The 24041-nt window shown below is 36.6% G+C and overlaps 1 protein-coding gene across 8 annotated transcripts in view; it reads right to left on the bottom strand.

Moving 5' to 3' along the window:
* The window catches only part of MGAT4A (alpha-1,3-mannosyl-glycoprotein 4-beta-N-acetylglucosaminyltransferase A), a 124237-nt gene that overhangs the window by 24881 nt on the left and 75315 nt on the right, over positions 1 to 24041 (bottom strand). For all 8 annotated transcript variants that reach the window (XM_064572584.1, XM_064572589.1, XM_064572587.1 and 5 more), the window contains exons 6-10: positions 13206 to 13252; positions 11426 to 11539; positions 9749 to 9824; positions 2256 to 2370; positions 1020 to 1150 (exon numbers count right to left, since the gene is read on the bottom strand). In XM_064572584.1, coding sequence (XP_064428654.1) covers positions 1020 to 1150; positions 2256 to 2370; positions 9749 to 9824; positions 11426 to 11539; positions 13206 to 13252 — 483 coding nt within the window. The remainder of the gene's footprint in view (positions 1 to 1019; positions 1151 to 2255; positions 2371 to 9748; positions 9825 to 11425; positions 11540 to 13205; positions 13253 to 24041) is intronic.

Below are 24041 nucleotides of genomic sequence, written 5' to 3' on the forward strand. Positions count from 1 at the left end.
AACCCCCAACCCCAGGACAGATAGAACATCGATAGCCCACAGTAACAAAATACCAGAGCCTGAAGACACCGCTAACATTTATCAGCAATTTAAAGAAAGGTGGACTTCACTGATTTACAGGATTTTCCACTATTTTTTTTTTTTAAAGATTTTATTTATTTGACAGAGAGAGACACAGCGAGAGAGGGAACACAAGCGGGGGGAGCGGGAGAGGGAGAAGCGGGCTTCCCGCTGAGCAGGGAGCCCGACGCGGGGCTGGATCCCAGGACCCTGGGACCGTGACCTGAGCCGAAGGCAGACGCTTAACGACTGGACCACCTAGGTGCCCCTCCACTGTTATTTAAAAATCCCTCTAATTTAGGAACTTTGTCAGTTCAAGAAAGCAAGCACTTCAAATGTTAAGTGAAAACACTGTTTTCATTCAGCTATTTAACTGTTCATTTACAAAATCTGGCTCCCTGAAAGTCACTTTCACAAGATACAGAAAAGAAGCCTCTTCCCTTTAGAAGGTAGGGGAGGGACAGTAAAGTATCCCTCAAACTGAGAAAGCACAGAGTTTTATTCAAGGTAACTGATGGTGTGTGTGTGTGTGTGTGTGTGTGTTGGGGGGAGGGGTGGAATTGGGTGGGATGATGATCCAACCATGCAGTTATTCTCAGCAAGGTCTGGTCCTTAGTCCACAGATTTTATAGAGCAAAAGGACACACTGTAGTGAGCAAGGGCCCTGTAGTGAGATCAAAGGGTTTGCATGCACCTGACAGCTAACCTTTAATTAGATCTCTTTGTACCACCTGTGTGTCAGGAAGGGGAAAGACTCTATCATCTCTAACAGATACAGGGCAGACCAAAACAAGCCCTCTCCATCCCAGCCTAAGGTGGCATTTCTAACGTATATATATGAATCATCATGAGCCCTGAGCACGTAGCCCCAAGAGAGGTCATGGAGTGAACATGAATAAAATGACGGGCCGGAGGAGTGTCAGCACTCCTACATCCACCCTCACAAGAAATCAACTTACTGCATCTTTTTCAGGGTTGCAGACTTTTACCCAGAGTATATGGTCCAAGAGCCAATCAATGGGTTTCTCCTTATAGAACATAAATATGAATTCCACAATCAGAGTGAGGTCTGGTGCTTGAAACATTTTACCTGAAAAAAACATTCTCAGTCAATAGCTGTAATAAAGAAACCAAGCAACAAAATGCCTTAAATAAATGAGATCTATACAACAAAAACATAAGAGCTTGTGCTTTCAAATAAAAGTCATTAGGAATAACTTCCCCACTTGTCTTATCAAAAGCAAACAAACTTGCTTCAGCTAAACATTCTGAGTTGTCACCTGGGTATACACAGAACTACTTAACTCCTGACTTTCTCCATTATAAGATCTCTCACACAGCTACTGGCTCAAAGGATTCAAGAACCAAGTCAGAGATTTGTTTCCTTCATGTCTTATTAAAATTCCTCCCATTTAAAAAAAAAAAAAAAAAAAAAGAACTTTAGGTTCCTTTAGGTTTAGGTAAAAAAAGAAAAAAAATTAACCAAATCAATACATGCAAAAAACAAGGTCTAATGCTGTTGTCAACGAAACCTTCACAAGTAAAGATGGTTTTTGACTCTTAAATTAAGTTTTGAGATCCCCAACAAGGTCAAAGGCCCAGCCTCTAATACTTAAGGTTTTAAAGTACTACAGGAAGTTAAATGTGATCCTCTGGGTGTTTTTTAAAACCTGTAAACTTCCTGCAATTCTTCAACTTTCAACATGTTCTCCTTAATTGCAGAATTTAGGGATTTTAGTGGAAAAAAATTTTTAAACGAGCACCTTGCCTAGTCTGTGAAAGCAACAAATGAATAGGAATTAATCACTGAACAGGAACTTCAAGGACTACACCAAACACCAGGAACTCATACTAGAAAACATTTATTGTGGCACTCTTTTTAAAAGAACCCTGATCCTGCAAAAGCACTGGGCCATAAAAGAGCAACTGGAGGGGTCAGTAAAGAAATCAGATATGCTCAGGACCATAGCTGGCTATGTGCGCGTACTCCACGGTAAGTACTGCAATCCTAGAAGTATCCAAATATTATTCTGGGGTGACTCATCATTTCATATGTAGAAGTTATAAATTTCCTCAAAAGCAATCCATTTCCAGAGGGGAAAAAGGCAATTTTAAGGTAAAAGAAATTAATTTAAGATTCCAAGAGTCACAGTTATTTCTGAAAAGTAGGTAAATCTGACTGACACTTTTCTTACCAATGAAGCCCAGCTGGGAGAACTCTAGTATCATCCATTCCTCAGAAGAAAGTTGAAGTGCAAAATTTTTTATAGTGTTAAAGTAATTCTGTTTGACAATAATATCATCTTCAAGCTAAAGAAAGTTGAACAATCAGATTAATAAATCAGAAAGAGATGGAAAGATTCAGATAAAAGGACATTCTTTATTATAAGAAAACTCAAGCACACTTTTATAATGCAAATCAAGAAAAAAATGGTCAAAAAAGGTGAAAATACCAAAATAAATTTTATTAAAAGAAAATGAGGAAAATAAAATGGGAGAGTCACATAGCAGGTCACCTGAACCACTCCCTTACTGTGGGAAATCACAGTCCCACTCCATGAATACTCTTTCGGCCCTTTCATAGTGCCCAGCATGATTTCACACTCTCCTTTTTACTTTTCAAAGGAAAAGAATTTTTGTAAGCCTTTAATATTTTTTTTTTTATTTTTACATAATACATGTACTAAGTCAAAAAGCCAACAGCTTTCTTTCTCTGCCCTCCAGGCTGCCAGTTGAGGTAACCAATGTTAAAAGTTGGGTGCGCATCCATTTGACACTTTCTATATGACCATCAGCACAAAAAGACCCATATGTACTTAAGGTTCCCATCCACATTTACATTTTTATAAATAAAGGAGCTTCTTATCACAGTCTTTTTTTTCTCTTAATACATCATGAATATCTTTCCAGGTTAATAAATATTTAGCAGGTGTATAATATTCCATGATATCAATGTAAAACAATTCATTCAACTCTTCCCTGATTGTAGGCATACATCCAGCTTGTTTCTCATTTTTGTCAATACAAACAATGATGTAATAAATATGCTTATATTTACATATTAGTGCTTTTCATTTCTGTAGGACAGATTCCTGAAAGCTCACTTTTGAAATTTTAAAAGATATCTTCAGGGGCACCTAGGTGGCTGAGCTGATTAAGTGTCTGACTCTTAATTTCGGCTCAGGTCACGATCTCAGGATTATGAGATCGAGCCCCACATCAGGCTCTGCGCTTAGCTGGGAGTCTGCTTGGGAGTCTCCGTCCCTCTTCCTCTGCCCATCCCCCTGCTCTCTCTCCCTCTCTCTAAAATAAACAAATCTTTTAAAAAATATAAATAAACAAACAAATGATATCTTCAAACTACTTAAGAAACTGGCGATTCAGAGTGCCAGTTAATCCCATATGCTCAGTCAACATCATGTGTTATTTATGCTTGGAATTTTTACCAATTCAATTGGGAGCTGACAAAGATCAGGGATCATAAGTGTATGCAAAGACTTCCTCCCTAGAATCTCCTCTTATAAAATTTTCAAGTCACAAGGTGATTTTAATATCCTAAAAATTTTTTTCCTTTTCTTAATTTCATGTTATCGCTTCTGGTTACCTGCTAAGTAATTTTCACTTATTTTGATATTTAGATTTTTCATGTATTTAAATCCCACAAGCTTTCTTCTTCCTACCCATGAAGAAACAGCAGGAGTATCTGAAAAGACAGGATACTGACTCACCAAATATTTATTGAGCTGCTATTGTGTTCCAGACACTATACTAACCCTAGAGAATATATCGGTGAACAGAAAAGACATGTTATATGCCTTCAGAGCTTTAGGGAAGCTAGAAGGGAAACTAGACAAAGCTCAGAACTACACTGACATCTAGCTTTCCTTTATGAAAGAAGAGGGGCCCACACTCAAACCTAAACACTGTCTATGCCCAAAGGAAAGATGATCCCTAATATCAGGCAGTTCCAATTTTTCCAATAAGTAACTGCAAAAACAAGTTTGGACTATTTAAATGTATAGAGATGTAGTTGAAATATTCAAATGCCTGTTTAAAACTTAGTACACTGATTTTGGTTACCAATTCACATTTTTACATTCAATTAGGAAAACTGCTTTGTTCCAGTCTCACATCTCATCAAACAACTTCACTTTTATTTCTGGGCTCTCTAGTCTGTTCCACTGATCTGTGTGTCTAGTTTTGTGCTTGTACCGTACTGTTTTTATTCTTTCAGCTCTGTGGTCTAGTGTATCTTGAAATCTAGGATTGTGTTACCTCCAGCTTTGTTGTTCTTTCTCAAGACTGCTTCGGCTACTCAGGGTCTTTTGTGGTTCCATACAAATTTTAGTATTATTTGTTCGAGTTCCAGGAAAAACGTTGTTGGTATTTGATTGGGATTGCACTGAATCTGTAGGTTGCTTTGGCTTGTATGGACATTTTAACAATATTAATTCTTCCACTTTATGAGCATGGAATATCTTTCCATTTGTTTGTGTCTTTAGGTTCTTTCATCACTGTCTTACAGTTTTCAGAGTACAGGTTTGTACTTGGTTGTAACTCTCCTTGGTTAGAGTTTATTCCTAGGTATTTTATTCTTTTTTGGTGCAACTGTAAACCGACTGTTTTCTTAATTCCTTTTCCCGCTACTTTGTTATAAGTGTATAGAAATGCAACAGATTTCTGTATAGAAGCAACTTCACTTTTAAAAAAACTTAAGGTAACTGTAGATTCCTCTGTGGCTCTAGGAAAGAAGACAGAGATCCCGAGTACCTTTCACCCAGTTTCCCCCAATCTAACATCCTCCAGTATAACGGCACCACAATTGACTGACCATTTAATTCACTGACCTTATTAAATTTCACTAGTCTTACAGCATTCAGGTGTGTGTAGGGGTGAGTGTGTGTGTGTGTGTGGTTCCATGTAATTTTGGGGAGAGAGAACAATTCCACCATGAGGATTCTTGTGCTACTGCTACCCCTTAGATCAATAGCCATGTCCTCCCTTTCCCTCTTCCAGCATCTGGTAACCAACAGTCTGTTCTCATTTCTACAATTTTGTCATTTCAAAAATGCCATATAAATGGAATCAAACAGTACATAACCTTTCAAGATTGGATTTTAAAGTCCCCATAGTCCCTAAGATCCAAGATGTGGTGTGCATCAGTAGTTTGTTTCTTTTCATTATTCCATATTCCATGGTAGAGTGTGTCACCTGCTGAAGAACATCTGGCTTGTTTCCAGATTTTGGCTAGCACGAATAAAGATAGGAACCCTCATGTACAGGGTTTTTTTAGGGAGCATATGTGTTTCTCTGACATAGGTATTTTGTCATGGCAAGAGCCGGTCTTTAACAACTCTTACCTCTCACTAGTGATCACTAGTTTACGGAGGGAAGCTAAAAAACAAGATGCAAAATACTGTTTTTACAGTATGTAAATGTGCTATCAGAAAATGAATATTATATCTTGGAATATTATACATGAAATACTTTATATATTTTTTTGCTTAAATTTTTTTGAAGTACAAAAAGAAATAAAAAACTAGGGGTGCCTGGGTGGCTCAGTCAGTTAAGCATCTGCCTTCAGCTCAGGTCATGCATTGGGCTCCCTGCTCAACGGGGAGTCTGCTTCTCCTTATCCTCCTGCTGCACACCCCCCACCCCAGGCTCACGCTCTCACTCTCTCAAATAAATAAAATCTTAAAAAAAGAAAGAAAAAACCAATGGTGGTTACCCATGGGGAAGGGAGAAAACAGGATGGGAATGTGAATAAAAGTGAGATTTCTGTCTATCTTATTTTATGTAAGGTTTTGATTTTGAAATTTTTTTAATAACTAAAAAGGATAAAAAGTCCTAAAAACTGGATATGAAATGAAACAATTAAACCAAGTTTCATATCAATTTGGCGGCATGGTCGCTTAATCAACTGAGCCACCTAGGCGCCCCCTCCATCCTCTTTCATTCATTCATCCATTCATTCTTCCAGTGGCTTTCAAACACAGAATTTTGACTATATATCCATAGTAGGATATATTCTAAGGGGGGGAAAAAAGGACAAAGAAAATTTAAATAGCATTCAGCAGTTTAACAGTTAGTAGTGATAACGGTATTATTATTCTGAAACTATTTCAGACATACTGTAGAATAAAAGAATTATGTTAAAAGGATAATGTTTTTAAGAACCAAGCCCTAAAATCTTCATTTGATTTGGGAATATCAATATGAGCTTGTAGTTTTCCTCCCTGAGAAATAAGCCCAAGAAGCAAAGACACCATAAGAGCAATGAGCATCTCACGCACCCAGATTGTGATCTTAAATACTATTTGCCTCCAAACACAACAGGACTCCTTACAGAAATGACTGATTCTAGATCTGGAACAGGAAATGTGCAAATCTTGTGCCAGTCAGCAAAGTAGTGATCAAAGATTACTGGACTGTCATGGAAGGAATACAAGAACCAGTTTTTTTTTTTTAAAGATGTTATTTATTTGAGAGAGAGAGAGAGTGAGAGAGACAAAGCACTAGCAGGGGGAGTGGCAGGCAGAGGGAGTGGGAGAAGCAGGCTCCCCACTGAGTTAGGAACCCAATGCAGGGCTCAATCCCAGGACCCTGGGATCATGACCTGAGCTGAAGGCAGATGCTTAACCGACTGAGCCACCCAGGCACCCCACAAGAGCCAATTTGAAGAGATTCCCACTGGTTTATGATGTACCAATGTGAGCATCAATCTGAATAATGATTGCAAGGACTAAGGCAAATCGAATATATTTTTAAAGTCCTTGAGTTCATAACAATGTTTTTTAAATGGCCACCACTGGAGACTTCTAGGGTACCAACTTTAAAAATTAATGAAGAGAAAGAATAGGCATTTATTCTGCCTTTCCTTGGTGAACTGTTTTTTAAGGTAACCAAATAGAGAGGAGCGAAAGTTCTTTACACAAGAACTCAGCTTATAAGAACGTTACAAATTACAGAATTAGAAAATGATCACTTGGCCACCTCTAAGGAAATAACTTATCTGGGGAACAATAATCGATGATTTCGGAAATCACAGGGGGAGTGGCTGCTGGGGAGCTTTATAAAGGACAGATGGGGCTGACACCACCAAGCCCACTGATTAATGTTGGCATCACTGTAAGTGGGGCAACCAGATATAATAGGCCTTGTGATGCGATTTGGTAGGAATTACACAGTGCCACCCAGGAAGTGCCTGAATCACCCAACAGCATTCCAGAAGACACTTCAGTTCCAAGTCAGCAGTGATATAGCACTTTATGGAAGTGTGAGATTCTGTCACAGGAAACTTCATTCCAAGCCATAAATGTAACACTAGGACAGGTGGCTTTTTTTTTTTTTTCCCCCTCCTTTAGGGCTATGCCTGTGCTGACCAGAGAGTAACCTCTGACTCAGCTGCCTTTTTAAAAGCACTCTCCCAAAGTCCTGGGTAGGATACCCCCAGCATGTGCAACCACGAAGTCACACGCCTCGCATAATTATCAAGTCTGTATTAAATCCCTTTGCTTCTTCACACGAATTCTCCCCTCATTTTGCTGGGTGATCTCTATCCTTCACAAACATTCAAAATTGATATTAAGCTGAGGACTTTTCAGGCTAATGCATTCTTCCCACTTTGTAGATCATAATGAACTCAATGAGAGAATTCTATATAATATGAAATTATGTGAAGACTTCAATATGCAGCAACTCCCTCTTTTCAGAGGCATAATTTTTGAGAAAATTGGGTAATTTTAGGGATGTTCATTGGATTCATCTGTGACACAAGTGAAAAGTTGGGAACAATCTCAATGACCAACAATAAGGTCATTATGATATCTGAATAATGATAGTTCAATAAGTGATTAAAAAGTATTCCTACCTGTAATTACTGGCTTGTAAAGGTGTCTACCATATGTGAAATGACAGTAAAACAGGCTATGAGACAGTACGGACAGTATGATCTTGTTCTTGCAAAAAGCTGTATTAAATGAGTAAGTATGTGTAAAGCCTAAGTTGGAAAGAACAATGTACAACATATGTTAAGTGTGTGGTAAGTGTCAGTTCATAGCTACTGTGGTTATAACACCACATACACAAACCCTGCTTAACTGAAGTTATATTCATCCTTTTTTTTTTTTTTTTTTTAAGATTTTAAGAGAGAGTGGGAGAGCAAGCACAAGCAGGGGGAGTGGCAGGCAGGGGAGAAGCAGACTCCCTGCTGAGCAAGGACTCAATCCCAGGACCCTGGGATCACGACCTGCACCAATGGAAGGCAGACGCTTAATCAACTGAGCCACCCAGGCGCCCCCTCCATCCTCTTTCTTAAACCCATCCTTTCCTTAATTTCCTAAACGCTTACATTTCCTATAATCCACACACACAAAAAGTGCTTTAAGATTCTATTAATTCTATGCTTAGAGAGAAATTTAAAACAAATTTTAAAAGCAATGTGACTACACTTTTAAATTCTCTCTATAAAGTTCTTGACCATCATGTAAATATATAGAGGCCCTAGAACAAACAGCAAAGGTTCAGCTACGATAATATGGGACACATGAGATAAAATGTTTTGAAGCTATTATCTTGAAGAAATCTAAGTAAGACTTCTCTAAGACATTTAAAGGAAATGTACTAATTAAAGGATACCATGTTTTTATGCTCCCAACGCTTGTACACTGTTATATGCAATGTTATATTCTGACCCTATCATCATTAACATTTCTCAACCTGAGAACCACAAAAGGGTGCCTGCACCTTTGAATGCAGGTGGCCCAAGATAAAATGTCAAAGGAGACAAAGTCTGTGCTCAGTGAGACTGCCCTCCCAGGGGATAGCAAGCTTCTCCTTCTTTCCTTCCCTCTCAAACCCCTCCTAGCAGCTGTAAAACCATTTATTTCCTTTCTGATTCAGGGACCCAGAGCCTCTTCTTGCCACTCTCATCAAAACCCCTTCCAGGGAAAGATCTAATAAACTTTTTATACTAATAAATAAATAAACAACTGACAGGCTTAGTGCTACATCACTCAGTGGTATGTGCATTTTGAACAAGGAATAAAGACCTTTGGTTAAAGAAATGAAATTCCAATTGTAAAATTTAAGCTTAAGTCACTAAGGAGAATGAGATTTGGAAGAAATAAGAGCCTCCTACAATTATTTAAGTTGTTGCCTACCTGGCTAACTTAAAAGCCACATCATTACAGACTTATTCTTTGAGCCATGCTGCTAAAAGCTGGGCCATTAGAGCTAAACGTCAGTTTTATTATCTTCAGTATAAATGTACATGTACTATAGCATTAAAAAAAAAACAACAACTATCTTACTGTAAGACCACCCAAAAAACTATCAGAAAATCCTTCTTTAAAATTTGCCAAGTAATTAAGCCTTAGTTCTTTTTAACAGTGGAGACAGGGAGAATGAGAGCAAAGATGGAGGGATGGGAGAAGAGGAAAGAGACGAGTGACCTGCCCACTGTCACACCATTAAGTGGAAATCTAGTGTTTGTGCTAAACCAGAGAATGGAAGAGCAGAGCCCACATTACCAGGGACTATGACAGACTCTTCTGCTCTCTGATATACTGTTATATATCTTAGAGGGCTTACACTTTCAAAACTTCCTGTTTTAATGAACATATACTCTGGATACTACTTTTTCCTTAAAAGTGTGAAAAAACATTAAAGGACAAACCACACTTACCTGAATGTAATATATTCCCTTTTCCTGAGCATACATCATTAGAAAACAATAATCTAGGTTTTGCTTTGTTCTCCATCTGAAATAATTTTCAAAAATGAGTTAGGAATCAGACTCAAATTGAGCAAAACAAGATTAAATGTAAATATTTTATAATGCATACTGCAAGTTATATTTTATAATACATATACATACATTACATATACACCGTAGACAATACATATATACAAAATATCTGTCAACCCATAGATACATGTGTATCTATATACATAAACACAGGATACACCCATGTAGGAGAGCACGAAAGAGAATTCACTTTTCTCTAATGAAACCTTTATCAAAACACTAATCATCAAGATGTCCTGAGGAAAAAAGGAGTCCTTCAAGTAATTTTGGGAAGCACATATATTCCCCTTCTGGAGACATATTCGTATATTAGAGGCACTGAAACATACAACAGTAAATGCATTTGTTGAATAAAAAACTTTTTAGTCTAATATTTTCCAAACTCCTTTGACTGAAGGCCCTTTTTTCAAATGTAACATCTTAATGTCTGCGGGAAATTATGCTTCAAAAACTATACTTTGGGGGTCACTGCTTTGCATGAAGGCAGAAATTAATAAATATTGTACTGAATGCTTAAAAAACCCAAAACACATTAAAGTTTACAACATTAAGTCCTTTCAGGGAATTCCTGGTGGCCTATAGAAACAGACTAATGTTGAATAAGAGAAGTGGTTGTAATAGTTTTTAAAAACAACAACAATAATAAAAGGTTCAAATCATACTAAGTAAACTTCTCCAGAATATACCTTATAAGTTGTTCTGAATTTAATGAGTCCACCTAGAATTTACTGGAACCATTCCTAAATTTTTTAAAACTAAAATTATATTTATTGAGAGACAACCAATTACATGGATATATCTGTCTTTCAGACAAATTAACAACTCAAGAAATATAATCTCTTCCCAAAACACTATTTTTTCCTTTTTTCTTGTGACATAAAATCCAAAACTAATGAATATCTCTTAGATTACATTGTTTTTAATAACAACACAATAAAATTTTCCAGTCCTTCAATTTTAGAGATTTAGAGACAAATAAATCCCAACTGGATTTTTACATTATTACGATATAAATCTGCAAAACAGTAATATTGTTATCACTTCCACTGAATCAGTTCTCATTTACTTTGCATACAGATATGAGGTATCTATCTGAACTAGCTTTTGAATTATTATGACTATATTCTTAAGTCAGAACCCCACAGAACAGCAGTTATAAAAGTTATTGATCGGGGTGCCTGGGTGGCTCAGTGGTTAAATGTCTGCCTTCAGCTCAGGTCACGATCCTGGGGTCCTGGGATTGAGCCCCTGCATTGGTCTCCCTGCTCAGTGGGGAGCCTGCTTCTCCCTCTCCCTCTACCACTCCCCCTGCTTGTGTGTGCTCTCTCTCTAAAATAAAATCTTTAAAAAAAAAAAAGTTATTGTGCATACCAAATTCAACCTCTCATTAGAAACTGCACATAATTTCCAATCAAATAACCAAAAATTCATTAGCTCTCACAAATTAGCTGAACCCTCAAATGTGCTACATTTCAGTAAATACTTATTACATGGTAAACATTTGCTACATATCATACTCACAAGGGTGGGGGGTCTTAAACAACACAGGCTCACCTTACTCTTTCTTTGGAGTCTCCAAATGTCTCCTTTAAGTTTGTCAGGTCAGGATAATAGCTTTCAGGCGGGGATATTATTTCCACCAAGCCAGAACTGATTTCTTTAGAAAATCTACCATAAGAAAGGTAAGCTGAGTTAATTTAATTAATTTAAGTTAATTAATTAATTTAAGTTCTGTGGGATTTTCTTTATCTCAGTGCTCAACTTATTGTTCTTAACATAAAACAAAGGCATACTGTTAGGATCACTGTGTGCTCATGGAAGTCGCTCATCATTGATTTTATTTGCCAGAAAATACAAATTTTTCCAGTAACACAAAGGGTGTTTTTTGTTTTTTTTAAGAATGCTTTAAAAGCAGTGTAAAAAATGCTACTATCCTTAGAGAAGCACAGAAATCCTAAGCCAACTGCACAGATTATATTCCTAAAAAGTATCAGAATTTTTAAAAAGTAAATGAAGGTATCACAGAAAATAGAGAATTGAAGAAAACCAAGCCAGTGAATGTGTGTGTCTATCTCGTACTTTGAGCAATGTCTGGAGGAATCTGGTTGTCCTAACTGTTGGCAGTATTAATGACCTTAGTGGGAAGACACCAGGGAGGTTGCTCTCTCTCCTACAACGCAGGGAGCGGTCCTCACAACAAAGAATTATCTAGCCTCAAATGTCAATAGTGCCATGGTTGAGAAAACCTGTTAGAAAGTTTTTGTAATCAGCTTGACTAACTCAAATGTACCTCCTTCCACATTTGCATTCTCCCTCACTTAGTTTTTGAAATCTCCACAAAATCCTTGTGCAACTACCTGCCTTCACACAAATGTTGTTCATGCTTAGTTGGACTTTTTCTGGGCTTGGTGTTCCTACACGTTGAGGAAGAAGAGAATCGACAAAATCACAGCATAAGCCCCACAGACCTGCCCATGCAGTCTAGGGGAGCAGGGGCCAATAATTACTGCCCTGCTCCTGTATTTGAGGAATCTATACTAAATTGTGCTTATATATAAAGGGCTGCCAAGAAATTGAGCACTTGAGGAAAAAAAAACCGAACAAATGCACAATTTAGTTCTGAACTCTTCATATATTTTTTTAAATTTCTGGTTTTTGCATTTTGATAGACAAAGTAAGAACCACATTATTTTAAATCTAGAGTTGACCAGTAATTGTTGCTTCTTTCGGTCTTTTTAAGTAAAAGATACATCTTTGGGGCAAAACAGGTAAAAGTCAATGAAGAAACCCTTATTAACGACTAGTTTTTATAGCACTTAATATTAAAACTATGAAGGCAGTATTATAAAAACTAATCATATCTGAAACTTACTAAGCTTTCCACTTACTTAGCTTTCCACACTTACTGTGTGCCTTGCTCACAGTAAATTGTTACTCAATCTTTGCAGAATAGAACCGATTTAGCCATAGTCTAGCACTGAGGTTTCAAACAACTACAAGACTACCTATCCTGACAGCAGAAAGTTTTTTTCTTGGTTGACTGAGGGCGAAAGACATAAGTAATCTCATAAGACCCTCTCTATGGTCTTCAAGATCAATAATTTGACAGTTACATATGTGTGACATTCAAATCTTTTCTATATTGAAATACACCAATTTATCCAGAAAACCATATATGCACCTACTTTATGACAAGGTAAAAGACCAATGATAGTGACCCAATGAAGTCTAAGCTCCACAGAGAAATGCACTAAAAAAAGGGCATTTTCTTTTAGCAAAAAGCCAGTAAGTAACAGTGACTAAAATATTATCATTTTCATAATTAAGAACTTACTCTTTCTCCAGGTTGGCTACAACGCTGTGTACATAATCACTATCTGTCTGGGAAAGAAAAAAATTACACATACGTTAATGTTTTTAAATTTCTTTTTAACTTTTAATAATGAATTCAAATAAATAATTACAACATTCAATGAAAGCATTACATTCAATTTTCAGACAACTTATGGATTTGCATTTCTGTATTCTACTTTATTGCGCTACATCATGGAGTTTTTACTAATTCAATAAGCAGATGTCAGTTTTTATTACTTTCAATGGTTTCTGATTCAGTAGAAAAAACTGAGTACAGAAATTATTTCTACTTCTTCTGAAACATCTGAACTATAAGTAGTGAATAAATAACAGATGCAGCATGCTACAGAGAAAGATTTCTCCACTTGCAATCATAAAACTTAGGTTCAGATTTGTCTCTGTAGCTACTTGGCCTGTATAATTAAGTGAAAGTAAGTGACTTCTGTGAGCTTTCCTTTCCTATCCTATTAAAAAAATAAAAGGCAGGAGGAAACAATACCTTTGAGACTATGACACTTAATGATAAAACCATGTAATAAAAAGCTGTTATTGTCTGCATTATCATCATTATTATTAGGCTGATAATTAGAACCCGAGTCAAAAGCACTTTACCCAGAGTTAGAAATAAATGCTTATCAGACCTGTGTATTTTTAAATTATATACAAATAGGGGTGCATCGGTGGCTCAGTCAACTATCTGACTCTTCATTTTGGCTCAGGTGAAGATCTCAGGGTCCTGGGATCAAGCCCTGCTTTGGGCTCTGCACTGAGCGTGGAGCCTGCTTGGGATTCTCTGTCTTCCTCTCCTTCTGCCCCTTCCCACCACTCATGCAGTCTCTCTCTCACAATCAATCACTCAATCAATAAATTATATACAAATAGAAATCTAATACTCCCTACCAATTTTAAATACCTTTGCGGCTTATATTAAAATGCTCAACTGTCAAAAGGAATCAATGATATACATAAAATATGATCTAGGATATAAAGACTGCCAAAACACTTAATACTTGAAAACAAACCAAAACAAAAAGATAAAGCTTAACCTGGAACTTACAAAACTATTAAGCTATAAAAATGGTTGTATAGAAGATTTTCTGGAAAAGTATTTTAATTTCTGTTAATTGAAAGTGATTCCTATTTTTCTTATTAAATTTAAAGACTTAGGAATGAGACAGTAAGACCACATCCTTCAAACTCTTAACAACTATGGAGATACAACCAGCACACAACTCAAAACCCTCTGTACTTTCCCTATGTAAACCCAAACATTAGTCAGTGATACCTCTTTTAGTAAATTACTCACTGACATGTTTAACTAATGAGTATCTTACCACTCATCAGCTATAAGTTTGGAGAATATGAACAGAATTGGTTTATATAAATTTTAACATTTAAGCAACAACCTGAAATTCAATATGGTAAGCATTTACTTAGGGCCAGTGATGGGCTAGCCAAGGAAAAAGGAATACAGGATGAACAAGACCAGCTCCCTCTCCCCAAAAGGCTGTCCAAGAGGTGGGCCAAGATGATTAAGTGGATGCAAATGTAGATTTATTGTGTAATGTGTAATAAAAAGTATGGAACTCAAGTGAACCATATCTAATATTATCTAATATCATAGGTAATCTTATTTTTGCATGCTAATTGACATAACTAGCAAAAGATTTGCTTAAATGACTATAACTGGTGTCACTTTTCTATGAGAGAATCCATCCTTTCTGGTATTAGCTAAGGGGCCTGTTCTGGGAAGCCTCTGAAGAAAGCTAAATGCCTACATGGCACAGAAAGAGCCAGGCCAGTCCTTCTCTCCATAGGGCCTCTCCTTGCCTCCCCCTCACCAGTCCCTGTTGACAGTAAGATAGGCAGGATCTGAGATCCTGGGGCTGGCTTGCTTTAAATTGAGAGCACTTTTTCCTGAAATCTTTTTTAAAGGCATGTGGAGACTTTTTTTTTTTTTTTTTCCCCATGTGGAGACTTTTTAAGAGGCAGTATTATCACCCAATTCTGGGAATGTATCTGTGAATATAAGACTGAGATGTGTGTATTCTAGAGGGTATGTGAGTGGTATGCTTGGGATAGGTAGGAAGGAAAGTGGACATACATAGAAAAAGAAGGAACATTTTTTCCTGGAGAACCAAGTGTTCCTTATGGTTAGTTAAATATTTTTATATTAAAACTAAGATATTATTAATACATACTGCAACAGGGATGAACCCTGATGAACATGACGCTAAGTGAAAAAAGCCAGTTACAAATGTGTGTCCACATATTGTATGACCGTGTTTGCATAAAATATCCAAAACAGAACAATCCATACAAACAGAAAATAGATTAGTCGTTGCCTAGGGCTGCGGGAGAAGGGTATTAATGGTTATTAATGGGTGCAGGGTATTAATGGGTGATGGTTAAGGGGAACAGAGTTGTTTTTTGAGGTGATGAAAATGTTCTAAAACTGATTGAGATGATGGCAGCATAACTATGATTTTAAATAGGTAAATTACAAAAATGAGGATTAGAAAAGTTAAATGTAAAACCCAATTTTCTATTTTTTATATATTTCAGGGAGTATAATATGCTATTAATAGCATATATGTGTAATCTGCAAATATTTTATATAAGTACAAATTGGGAATACATGATCAATGGAATGCTGAACAGAAAAGCTTAGATCATATTGCTGCACTGGACCAGTTCTGGTGAGACAGACTACAGAATGCTCCATCTCAAACCAGCAGAATGCCCATTCTTTTCATGGAACATAAATTCAGTAAAGTTGCAGGACACAGAGTTAACAATTTTGAAACAATTGAAATGAAGAGAAACAAAACAACAATTTGAAATCTGTTGTGTTTCTCTTCACTAATAATGAACTATCAGAAAAAATTTTAAGAAAGTCATCCTATTTATAATCGCATCAAAAAGAATAAAATACCTAGGGATAAATTTAACTAAGGTGGTAAAAGATCTGTACTCTGAAAACTCTAAGATACTGATGGAAGAAATTGAAGACAACACAAACAAATGGAAAGATAACCACGAGCATGGACTGGAAGAATTGTTAGTGTCCATACTATTTTCAAAACAGTCTACAGATTTCAATGCAATCCCTATCAAAATACCAATGGCATTTTTCTCAGACCTACAACAAATAATCCTAAAATTTGTATGTAACCACAGACGACCCCAAACAGCCAGAGCAATTTTGAGAAAGAAGAAAGAAGAACAAAGTTGGAGGTAACATGATCCTGATTTCAAACTATACTCCAAAGCTATAGTAATCAGAACAGTATGGTACTGATAGAAAATAACAAATAGGTCAATGGAATAGAAGAGAGGCCAGAAATAAACCCACCCTTAAACGGTCATTCAGTCTACAACCAAGAGACAAGAACATACAAAGGAGTAAAGACAGTTTCTTTGATCAGTTGTGTTGGGAAAACTGCACAGTCACATGCAAAGGAATAAAACTGGACCACTATCTTACACCATACCAAAAAAATTAACTCAGAATGCACTCAAGACTTAAGAGATGAAACCATAAAACTCCTAGAAAAAATAGGCAGTGAACCCTTGGACATAATTCTCAGAAATGTTTTTTTGATAGGTCTCCTCAGACAAAGGAAACAAAAGCAAAAACAAACAAATGGAACTATATCAAACAAAGAGTTTTTGCACAGCAAAGGAAACCATCAACACAATGAAAAAGCAACCTACTGAATGGGAGGAGATATTTGGAATGGTTGCTACCCAAAATATATGAAGAAGTGGTACAACTCAGTAACAAAAACCTCAACAACCTGATTTAAAAATAGGCAGAAGACCTGAGTAGACATTTTTTCCAAAGAAGACACACACACACACTGGCACGTGAAAAGATGCTCCCTATCACAATTATCAGGGAAATGCATCTCAAAACAGCAATGAAATACTACCTCAAACCAGTCAGAACAGCTAGTATCAAAAAGACAAGAAATAACAAGTGTTGGCAAGAATGTGGAGAAAAGGAAACCCTTGTGTACTCTTGGTGGGCAAATAAATAGGTGCAGCCTCCTGTGGAGAACAGTACAGAGGGTCCACAAAAAATTAAAATACAGCTACCATACGGTCCAGCAGTTCCACTTCTGGGTATTTATCTAAGAAAACCAAAGCACTAATTCGAAAAGATACTATGTATCCCAATGTTCAATGCAGCATTATTTACAATAGGCAAGATATGGAAGCAACTCAAGTGCCCATTGATAGATAAATGGACAAAATGTGATCTACAAAGTGGAATATCATTTAGCTATAAGAAAGAATGAAATCTTGCCATTTGTGATAACACAGGAGGACCTATAGTAAATAAGCCAGACAAAGACAAATACAATATAATTTCACTTACATGTGGAATCTAAAAAACAAAACAAATTTACAAACAGAATAAAAACAGATCATAGATATGGAGAATTGGTGGGGGTGGGGTTAAACACGTGAAGGTGATTAGGAGGTACAAACTTCCAGTTATAAAATAGGTCATGGAGATGTAATGTACAGCATAGGGATATGGTCAATAATATTGTAACAACTTTGTATGGTGACAGATGGTAACTAGACCTATCATGGTGATCATTTTAAAATATATAAAAATACTAAATTGCTATCTTGTACATCTGAAACTAACATAATATTGTATGTCAATTATAATCCAATTTTTTAAAAAGTTTGAATTAGTCAACAGCCCATAAGATAGTCTCTAGAAAGAGGTCATAAAAATAAAAACAATATCCACCACCTTGGACAGTTACCTCCTAAACAGCCTCTTAAGATTTTGTATCATTAGGTTGATAGCATTGTACAAATCTTCTCTATCCTTACTCATTTTTCTTTATTCATTCTATCGAGTAATGAAAGAAATTACACTTCAATTCTCAAAGATGGTGGAAGAATTTGCTTAGAATTCAGAAGCCCACTGATCAAAGGTCTAGAGCCCATGATGTAGCAGAAAGTCAGGCACACAAGCAGTGTAGACCGGCCCTCAGGCTGCTGACCAGTAGAAGGGATCAAGGTGCCCTTTGATTCTTTGTTCTAGTTCTGAGAGACTGCACTGTATTTGTATACATAGATGCCCACACACCTGGGTGTCTTGAGGATGTATGTAGCATGAATACTTTGTAATGTCGACTGATGAAATCTAAGACAACTCATCTAAAAATTTAAAAATTAAAAAACAAAAAACAAAAAACAGACTCCTCCTCTAGCACTTTAAAAACATTGTTCCATTGTCTTGGACTTGCATAGTTTCTAACAAGAATCCATAGTATTCTTACTTTTCTTTTTCTGTGCATAATGTGTCTTTGCTTTGGCTTCTTTTTAGACCTTCTCTTTATCTCTCGTTTTTGGCAATTTGATTATGACATACCTGATGGTGGTTTTGTGTTTATTCTGCTTAGGATTTTTTTGGACTTCTTGAATCTAAGGATTTATACCTTTCTTTAAATATGGAAAAATTTCAGTAATTATTCCTTCTTTCTCCTCTCCATTCTGGAATTTCATATGGTAGGTCAATTAATATCAGCCCATAGATAAATGCAATGAATAACACTCAGTCTTTTTCACCATATACTTAATTTTGGGTACATTCTATTGTCCTTCTTAAATTCACTGACCTTTCCTTCTGCAGTGTCTGTTAAGATTATACAGTAAATTTTAAATTTCAGATATTGTACTTTTCATTGCTACATGTTCCATCACTTGATTCTTTTATACATCTTCCATTCCATTCCTCATTGTGTTAAGTACTTGAAAATGTAATAGTTGTCTGGTTGTCCTTTCCTTCCAGTTCTATCACCTCTATCATTTCTACATTTGTTTCTATTAGCTAAATTTTCTTTTAGTTATGGTTCACTTTTTTTTCTCCTTGGCACGCTAACCATTTTTTATTTGATAATAGACATTATAAATGCCACATTGTTGAGTGTCTTAATTTTGCTGTTTTCTTTTTTAAAAACCCTTGGGCTTTATTTTAGCAGGTGGTTATTTGTGGATCAGTTGACCCCCCACAGGCCTCTTTTTAAGCTTTGCTGGGGTGGGCCTAGAATAACCACCTCAAAGACAGTTCACCTCCTCTGGATTCTCCACTAAATGCCCTGGGTGACTACCAAGGACTTGCCATTCTGGCCGGTCAGAACTCATCCTGCGTGAGCAATAGGAATGTTCAGGTTGCAGATCCCTGATCATTCCCCCACACGCCCAACTTGTGAATTTCACCCTGTGCACAGGTGGCCCAACACAACAAGGACCCAAAGGCACCATCATTTTCTGTGTAGCAGTCTCCTTTCTCCAACTCTGTTCTGCAGTTTCCACTTGCTCTCCCTGTGACTGCCCTTGTGCAATGTGATCTGGAAATGCATCTCCAGGCAGAAAGTTGGGGGGAATTGTGGTATTCACCGATTTTTCTGTCTCAGGGAATCCCGTCGTGTAGAGTCTTCTGTCCAATGTCTGAGAACAAATGAATCATATTTTGTTCAGCCTTCCAGTTGCTTACAGCAGGAAGGTAAGTCAAGTCCTTATTAACTCTTTCAGAGCCCGAAACAGATGTTACTTTACATAATAAGGAACCAAAGAAAATTCCAGAAAGCTAATGTGTACAAGTGACAAATCAAAAGGACTAAAAGGACCAGCATGTGCTAGAATGGGGCTGGCAGCTCATGAATTTTATTTCCCTAGGGTCCAAGGAAAAGCTATTCCTATCCATCTAACGCTTGGCTTTATACTTTAAATTCAATGCAGATGTACCAGAAAGGCCAACAAATACAAGTTAGCCTTACTAGTTTCTAAAATGGTCAAGCTGTTAAAAGAATAGACAAACACACACTTCATTTCCAATACGCCTACCATAGTCTTTCTTCCTTCCCTTCTCCTAAACAGTTGATGCTACAGCAACAGTTCTCACACTTTTCTAATCAGAACCCATTCCGTTCATTCTCACCGCCTCTTCAATTATCCTAGTCTAAGCCTCACCTGGATTATTACGGATAGTTTCCTAAGTAGGTTCTTCACTTTCCTTTCCAAAGAAGTCAGCGTGACCCTTTGAAAAGGTAACTCATGTTATTCTTGCCAAAAATGCATAACTATAGTCTAATCATGGGAAAATATCCAACAAATCCAAACTGAAACATTCTCCAATGTAACCAACTAGTGTATTCAATAAAGGTCTGCAAGTTCACGAAAGACAAGAAAAATGCAATCAACTATCATGAGTAGAAGGCAACTAAGTAGTCAGAACAACTAAATGCAAAGTGATATTTAGGACTGGATGCTAAAACAGAAAAATGACCTTACGTGGAAAAACACCTAATCTGAATAAAGTCTACAGTTTAGCGAACCGTATTATACCAATGTTAATTTCCTGGTTTTGATAGTTTTATCATGGCTACATAAGTTGTTAACATTACAGCAAGCTGAGTCAAGGGAATATTCTCTATTATTTGTGTAAATTTTCTATAAATTCAAAATTATTTCAAAATAAAGTATTTTCGGATGCCTGGGTGGCTCAGTTGGTTAAGCGACTGCCTTCGGCTCAGGTCATGATCCTGGAGTCCCAGGATCGAGTCCCGCATCAGGCCCCCTGCTCGGCGGGGAGTCTGCTTCTCCCTCTGACCCTCCCCCTCTCATGTGCTCTGTCTCTCATTCTCTCTGTCTCAAATAAATAAATAAAATCTTTAAAAAAAATAAAAAATAAAGTATTTTCACAACTAATGAATGGTTGAACACTACATCAAAAACTAATGATGTACTATATGGTGGCTAACCAAACATAATAAAATTTTTTAAATAAATTAATTAAAAAACAAAATAAGTATTTTAAAGTAACTTAAAGGAATAAAAAGTTAGTCAAGTGTCTTCTCTACTTGAAACCCTCAAATGATTTTGTTTTAAGTAGATCATGACAGACGCACTGCCTGTTTTCACAAAGTAAAACCTTATTGGAACACAACCCCACCCATTCATTTACATATGGTTTCTGGCTGTTTTCAGGCTACAACAGCAGAGCTGAATAGATGCAACAGAAACTGCACGGTGTGCAAAGCCTAAAATATTTGCCATGTGGCCCTATACAAAAAACTTGTTAGTCCCCTGACTTAGAGTAAAAGCAAAGTTCTTAATATGGCCTGTAGCGTTCTATGTGACCTGGCCTACCCCACTCCTTCTCTAACTACCTCCTACTACTGAACCCCTCACCTTTTCTGCTCCAGCCACACAGGCCTCTCCCTGCTGTTTCACAAAACGGGTCAAGCAAGGCTCTTGCCTTAGGCCCTTTGCACATACTTAGTCTGCTTGGATTGTTCAACTCTTGCATTCTTCAAGTCTTTGCCCAAATGTCCTGACCACTTTAATAAACCATCCCCTGGCAACCCCATACTCCCTTTCCCATTTGCTCTGGTTTATTCTTCAAGCACTTACTACCATTTAATGTATTATATATTTGTTTTTTAATCTGTCTTTTTCTATAAGTTTCATTGGGCAGAGGCTTTGTTTTATTCAAAGATATGCCTAGTACTTACCACTAAGTAAGTGGATAAATATTTGTTGAATTACAAGCAAATTTAATAGGATATTATGTATGTACAATTTCTTCCTAATTGGCATTTGTATGATTTGTAAAAAAGGTATAAGTAAACATCTTAAAATGCCACTGCTAAAAAAATTATAGACCAAAACCACTATTGATGCACTAACACAGTAATCTGTAATTTAAATAAAAAATAGAAACACTAGACAGATACAGAAGACTTGAACAACACTACCAACTTGATCTAACAGACATTTATAAAACACTCCTCTTGGCTAATAGCAGAATCCATTCTTTTTAAGCAACATGGAATCCTGTCCAGGGTAGACCATATGCTAGCCCATAAGCAAATATTGATAAATTTAAAAGGCTTGAATTAAAAATAAAACAACAGAAGGAAATTTGAGAAATCTACAAATAGGTAAAAATTAAACAATATATTTCCAAATAATCCATGGTCAAAGCAGTAATTACAAGGGGATTTAGAAAGTATTTTGGTCTGAATGAAAGTAAAACTTGACATACCAAAATTTATGAGATGCAGCTAATGTGGTGCTTAGAGAGAAATTTATAGCTTAAAATTGCCTCTACTAGAAAAGATCTCCAGCCGATAACCTAAGAATTCAGAAAAATCTAGAAAATCTAGGGGGAAAAAAAAAGAATCTAAGAATTTGGAAAAATCTAAAAATCTAGAAAAAGAGTAAACCAAACTAAAAGCGAGTGGAAGGGAAGAAGTAATAAAGAATGGAAATTAATGTAACAGGAAAATAAAGAAATGATGAAGTCAATAAAACTAAAAGTCAGTTCTTTGAAAAGATCAAAGACTAAGTCAACTGAATAGCATCATAGGGAGGTCTGTCTGCCCTGCTTGACTATCAGCCAGCCAGCCAGTGAGAAGATGGGAAAGGTCTCAGAGGGAGGGAGATGGAGAAGGGAAAAGATGGAAATTGCAGAGGCGTTAGGAAGCGTGAAGACTGGAGACTACTGTTTAGAATAACAAATTCCGTAGACTACTGGGACTCTTTAGCCATGTGCGTGTATAATTAATAACTATTTTTTTTCAAATGCAGGAAAACAAAACAAAAAAAAGGGAGAGAGAAAAATATTCCCGTGTAATGCTAGATTACAAATTAAGGACACAATCTATTGTCCAGTGGATTTTTTTTTTTAATCTCTTCCAGTACCTTCTTTACTTTAGTACTTCAATAAATATGTGTTCAATGAATGAAAGACTAATTAGAATGATATCTGTACTTCTGCCTTTATTTAAAAAAGAGGATTAACAGGTAATTATGAGAGCTTGAGAAAACATAACTAGACAGAGGACTACTGTTTCTGAGGCTACTCTACTCTTCAAGGTGCTTTGGGTGGGAAAAAGCTTCAAAGCATTCAGGGAACTAAACCCTGGCTGAATGCATGCTAAACTGTCTAACTGGAAAAGATTAAGCCACTTATACAGAATTTGCCTAGGAAGCACTGACATTATACAGAATTATCAATGAGAAACAGACACAAAACTGCAAACTCCATTTTCAGTAAGACCAATGTTAATAACCAAACTTCTCAAGCTCAAAAGGAATCCAAAGTGGTTCAATAATCAGAGGTAGCCTGAAGAATTGCACTGACTAACTATATTTGCAGGAAGCAGCCTGACTCTACAGCAGCTACAAAGAGAGTCTTTGACTAAAAAACAACTAGTCTGGAACACTACTTTGCCCCCCCCTCCTCCTGTAACCCAGTGGCGGGGGGGGTGGGGGGCGGAAAAAAGCCATTTCCTTCTATGATGATTCATAAAAAAGGAACTAGCACAGCAACTGTACAAAAATATAAGAAAAAAAGGGAGAAATTCAGCAAAACCTATGAACAAAAACAAGAAAAAAGCTATACTGATAGCCACAAAACAGATGAAAAGTTGTGACCAAATATTTCCCCACTAATTTCAAAGAAAAAATACCCAGTTGAAGCACTTGGTACTATGAAGCAACACCAGATATTAGAAATGATTATGAGGATTCGAAAATGTACATGGAAATGCAAAGGGCCTAAAATATCTAAGTCAATCCTGCAAACAACAAAATTGGAGGACTTAACCCTACCTGATTTCAATACTTAATTCAAAGTTATAGTAATCAAGATAGTGAGGTATTTGCATAAGGATCAACCTACAGGTCAATGGAACAGAACAGAAAAAGACCCACACATATATAGTCACTGGATTTTCAACGAAAGCATCAAAGCGATCTTGTGGGGAAAGGAAAGTGT

The sequence above is a fragment of the Mirounga angustirostris genome, unplaced genomic scaffold (assembly GCF_029215605.1).
Source record: "Mirounga angustirostris isolate CCGP_5_RB_7025 unplaced genomic scaffold, mMirAng1.0.hap1 SCAF_10, whole genome shotgun sequence".
In the NCBI taxonomy this organism is placed as follows: Eukaryota; Metazoa; Chordata; class Mammalia; order Carnivora; family Phocidae; genus Mirounga; species Mirounga angustirostris.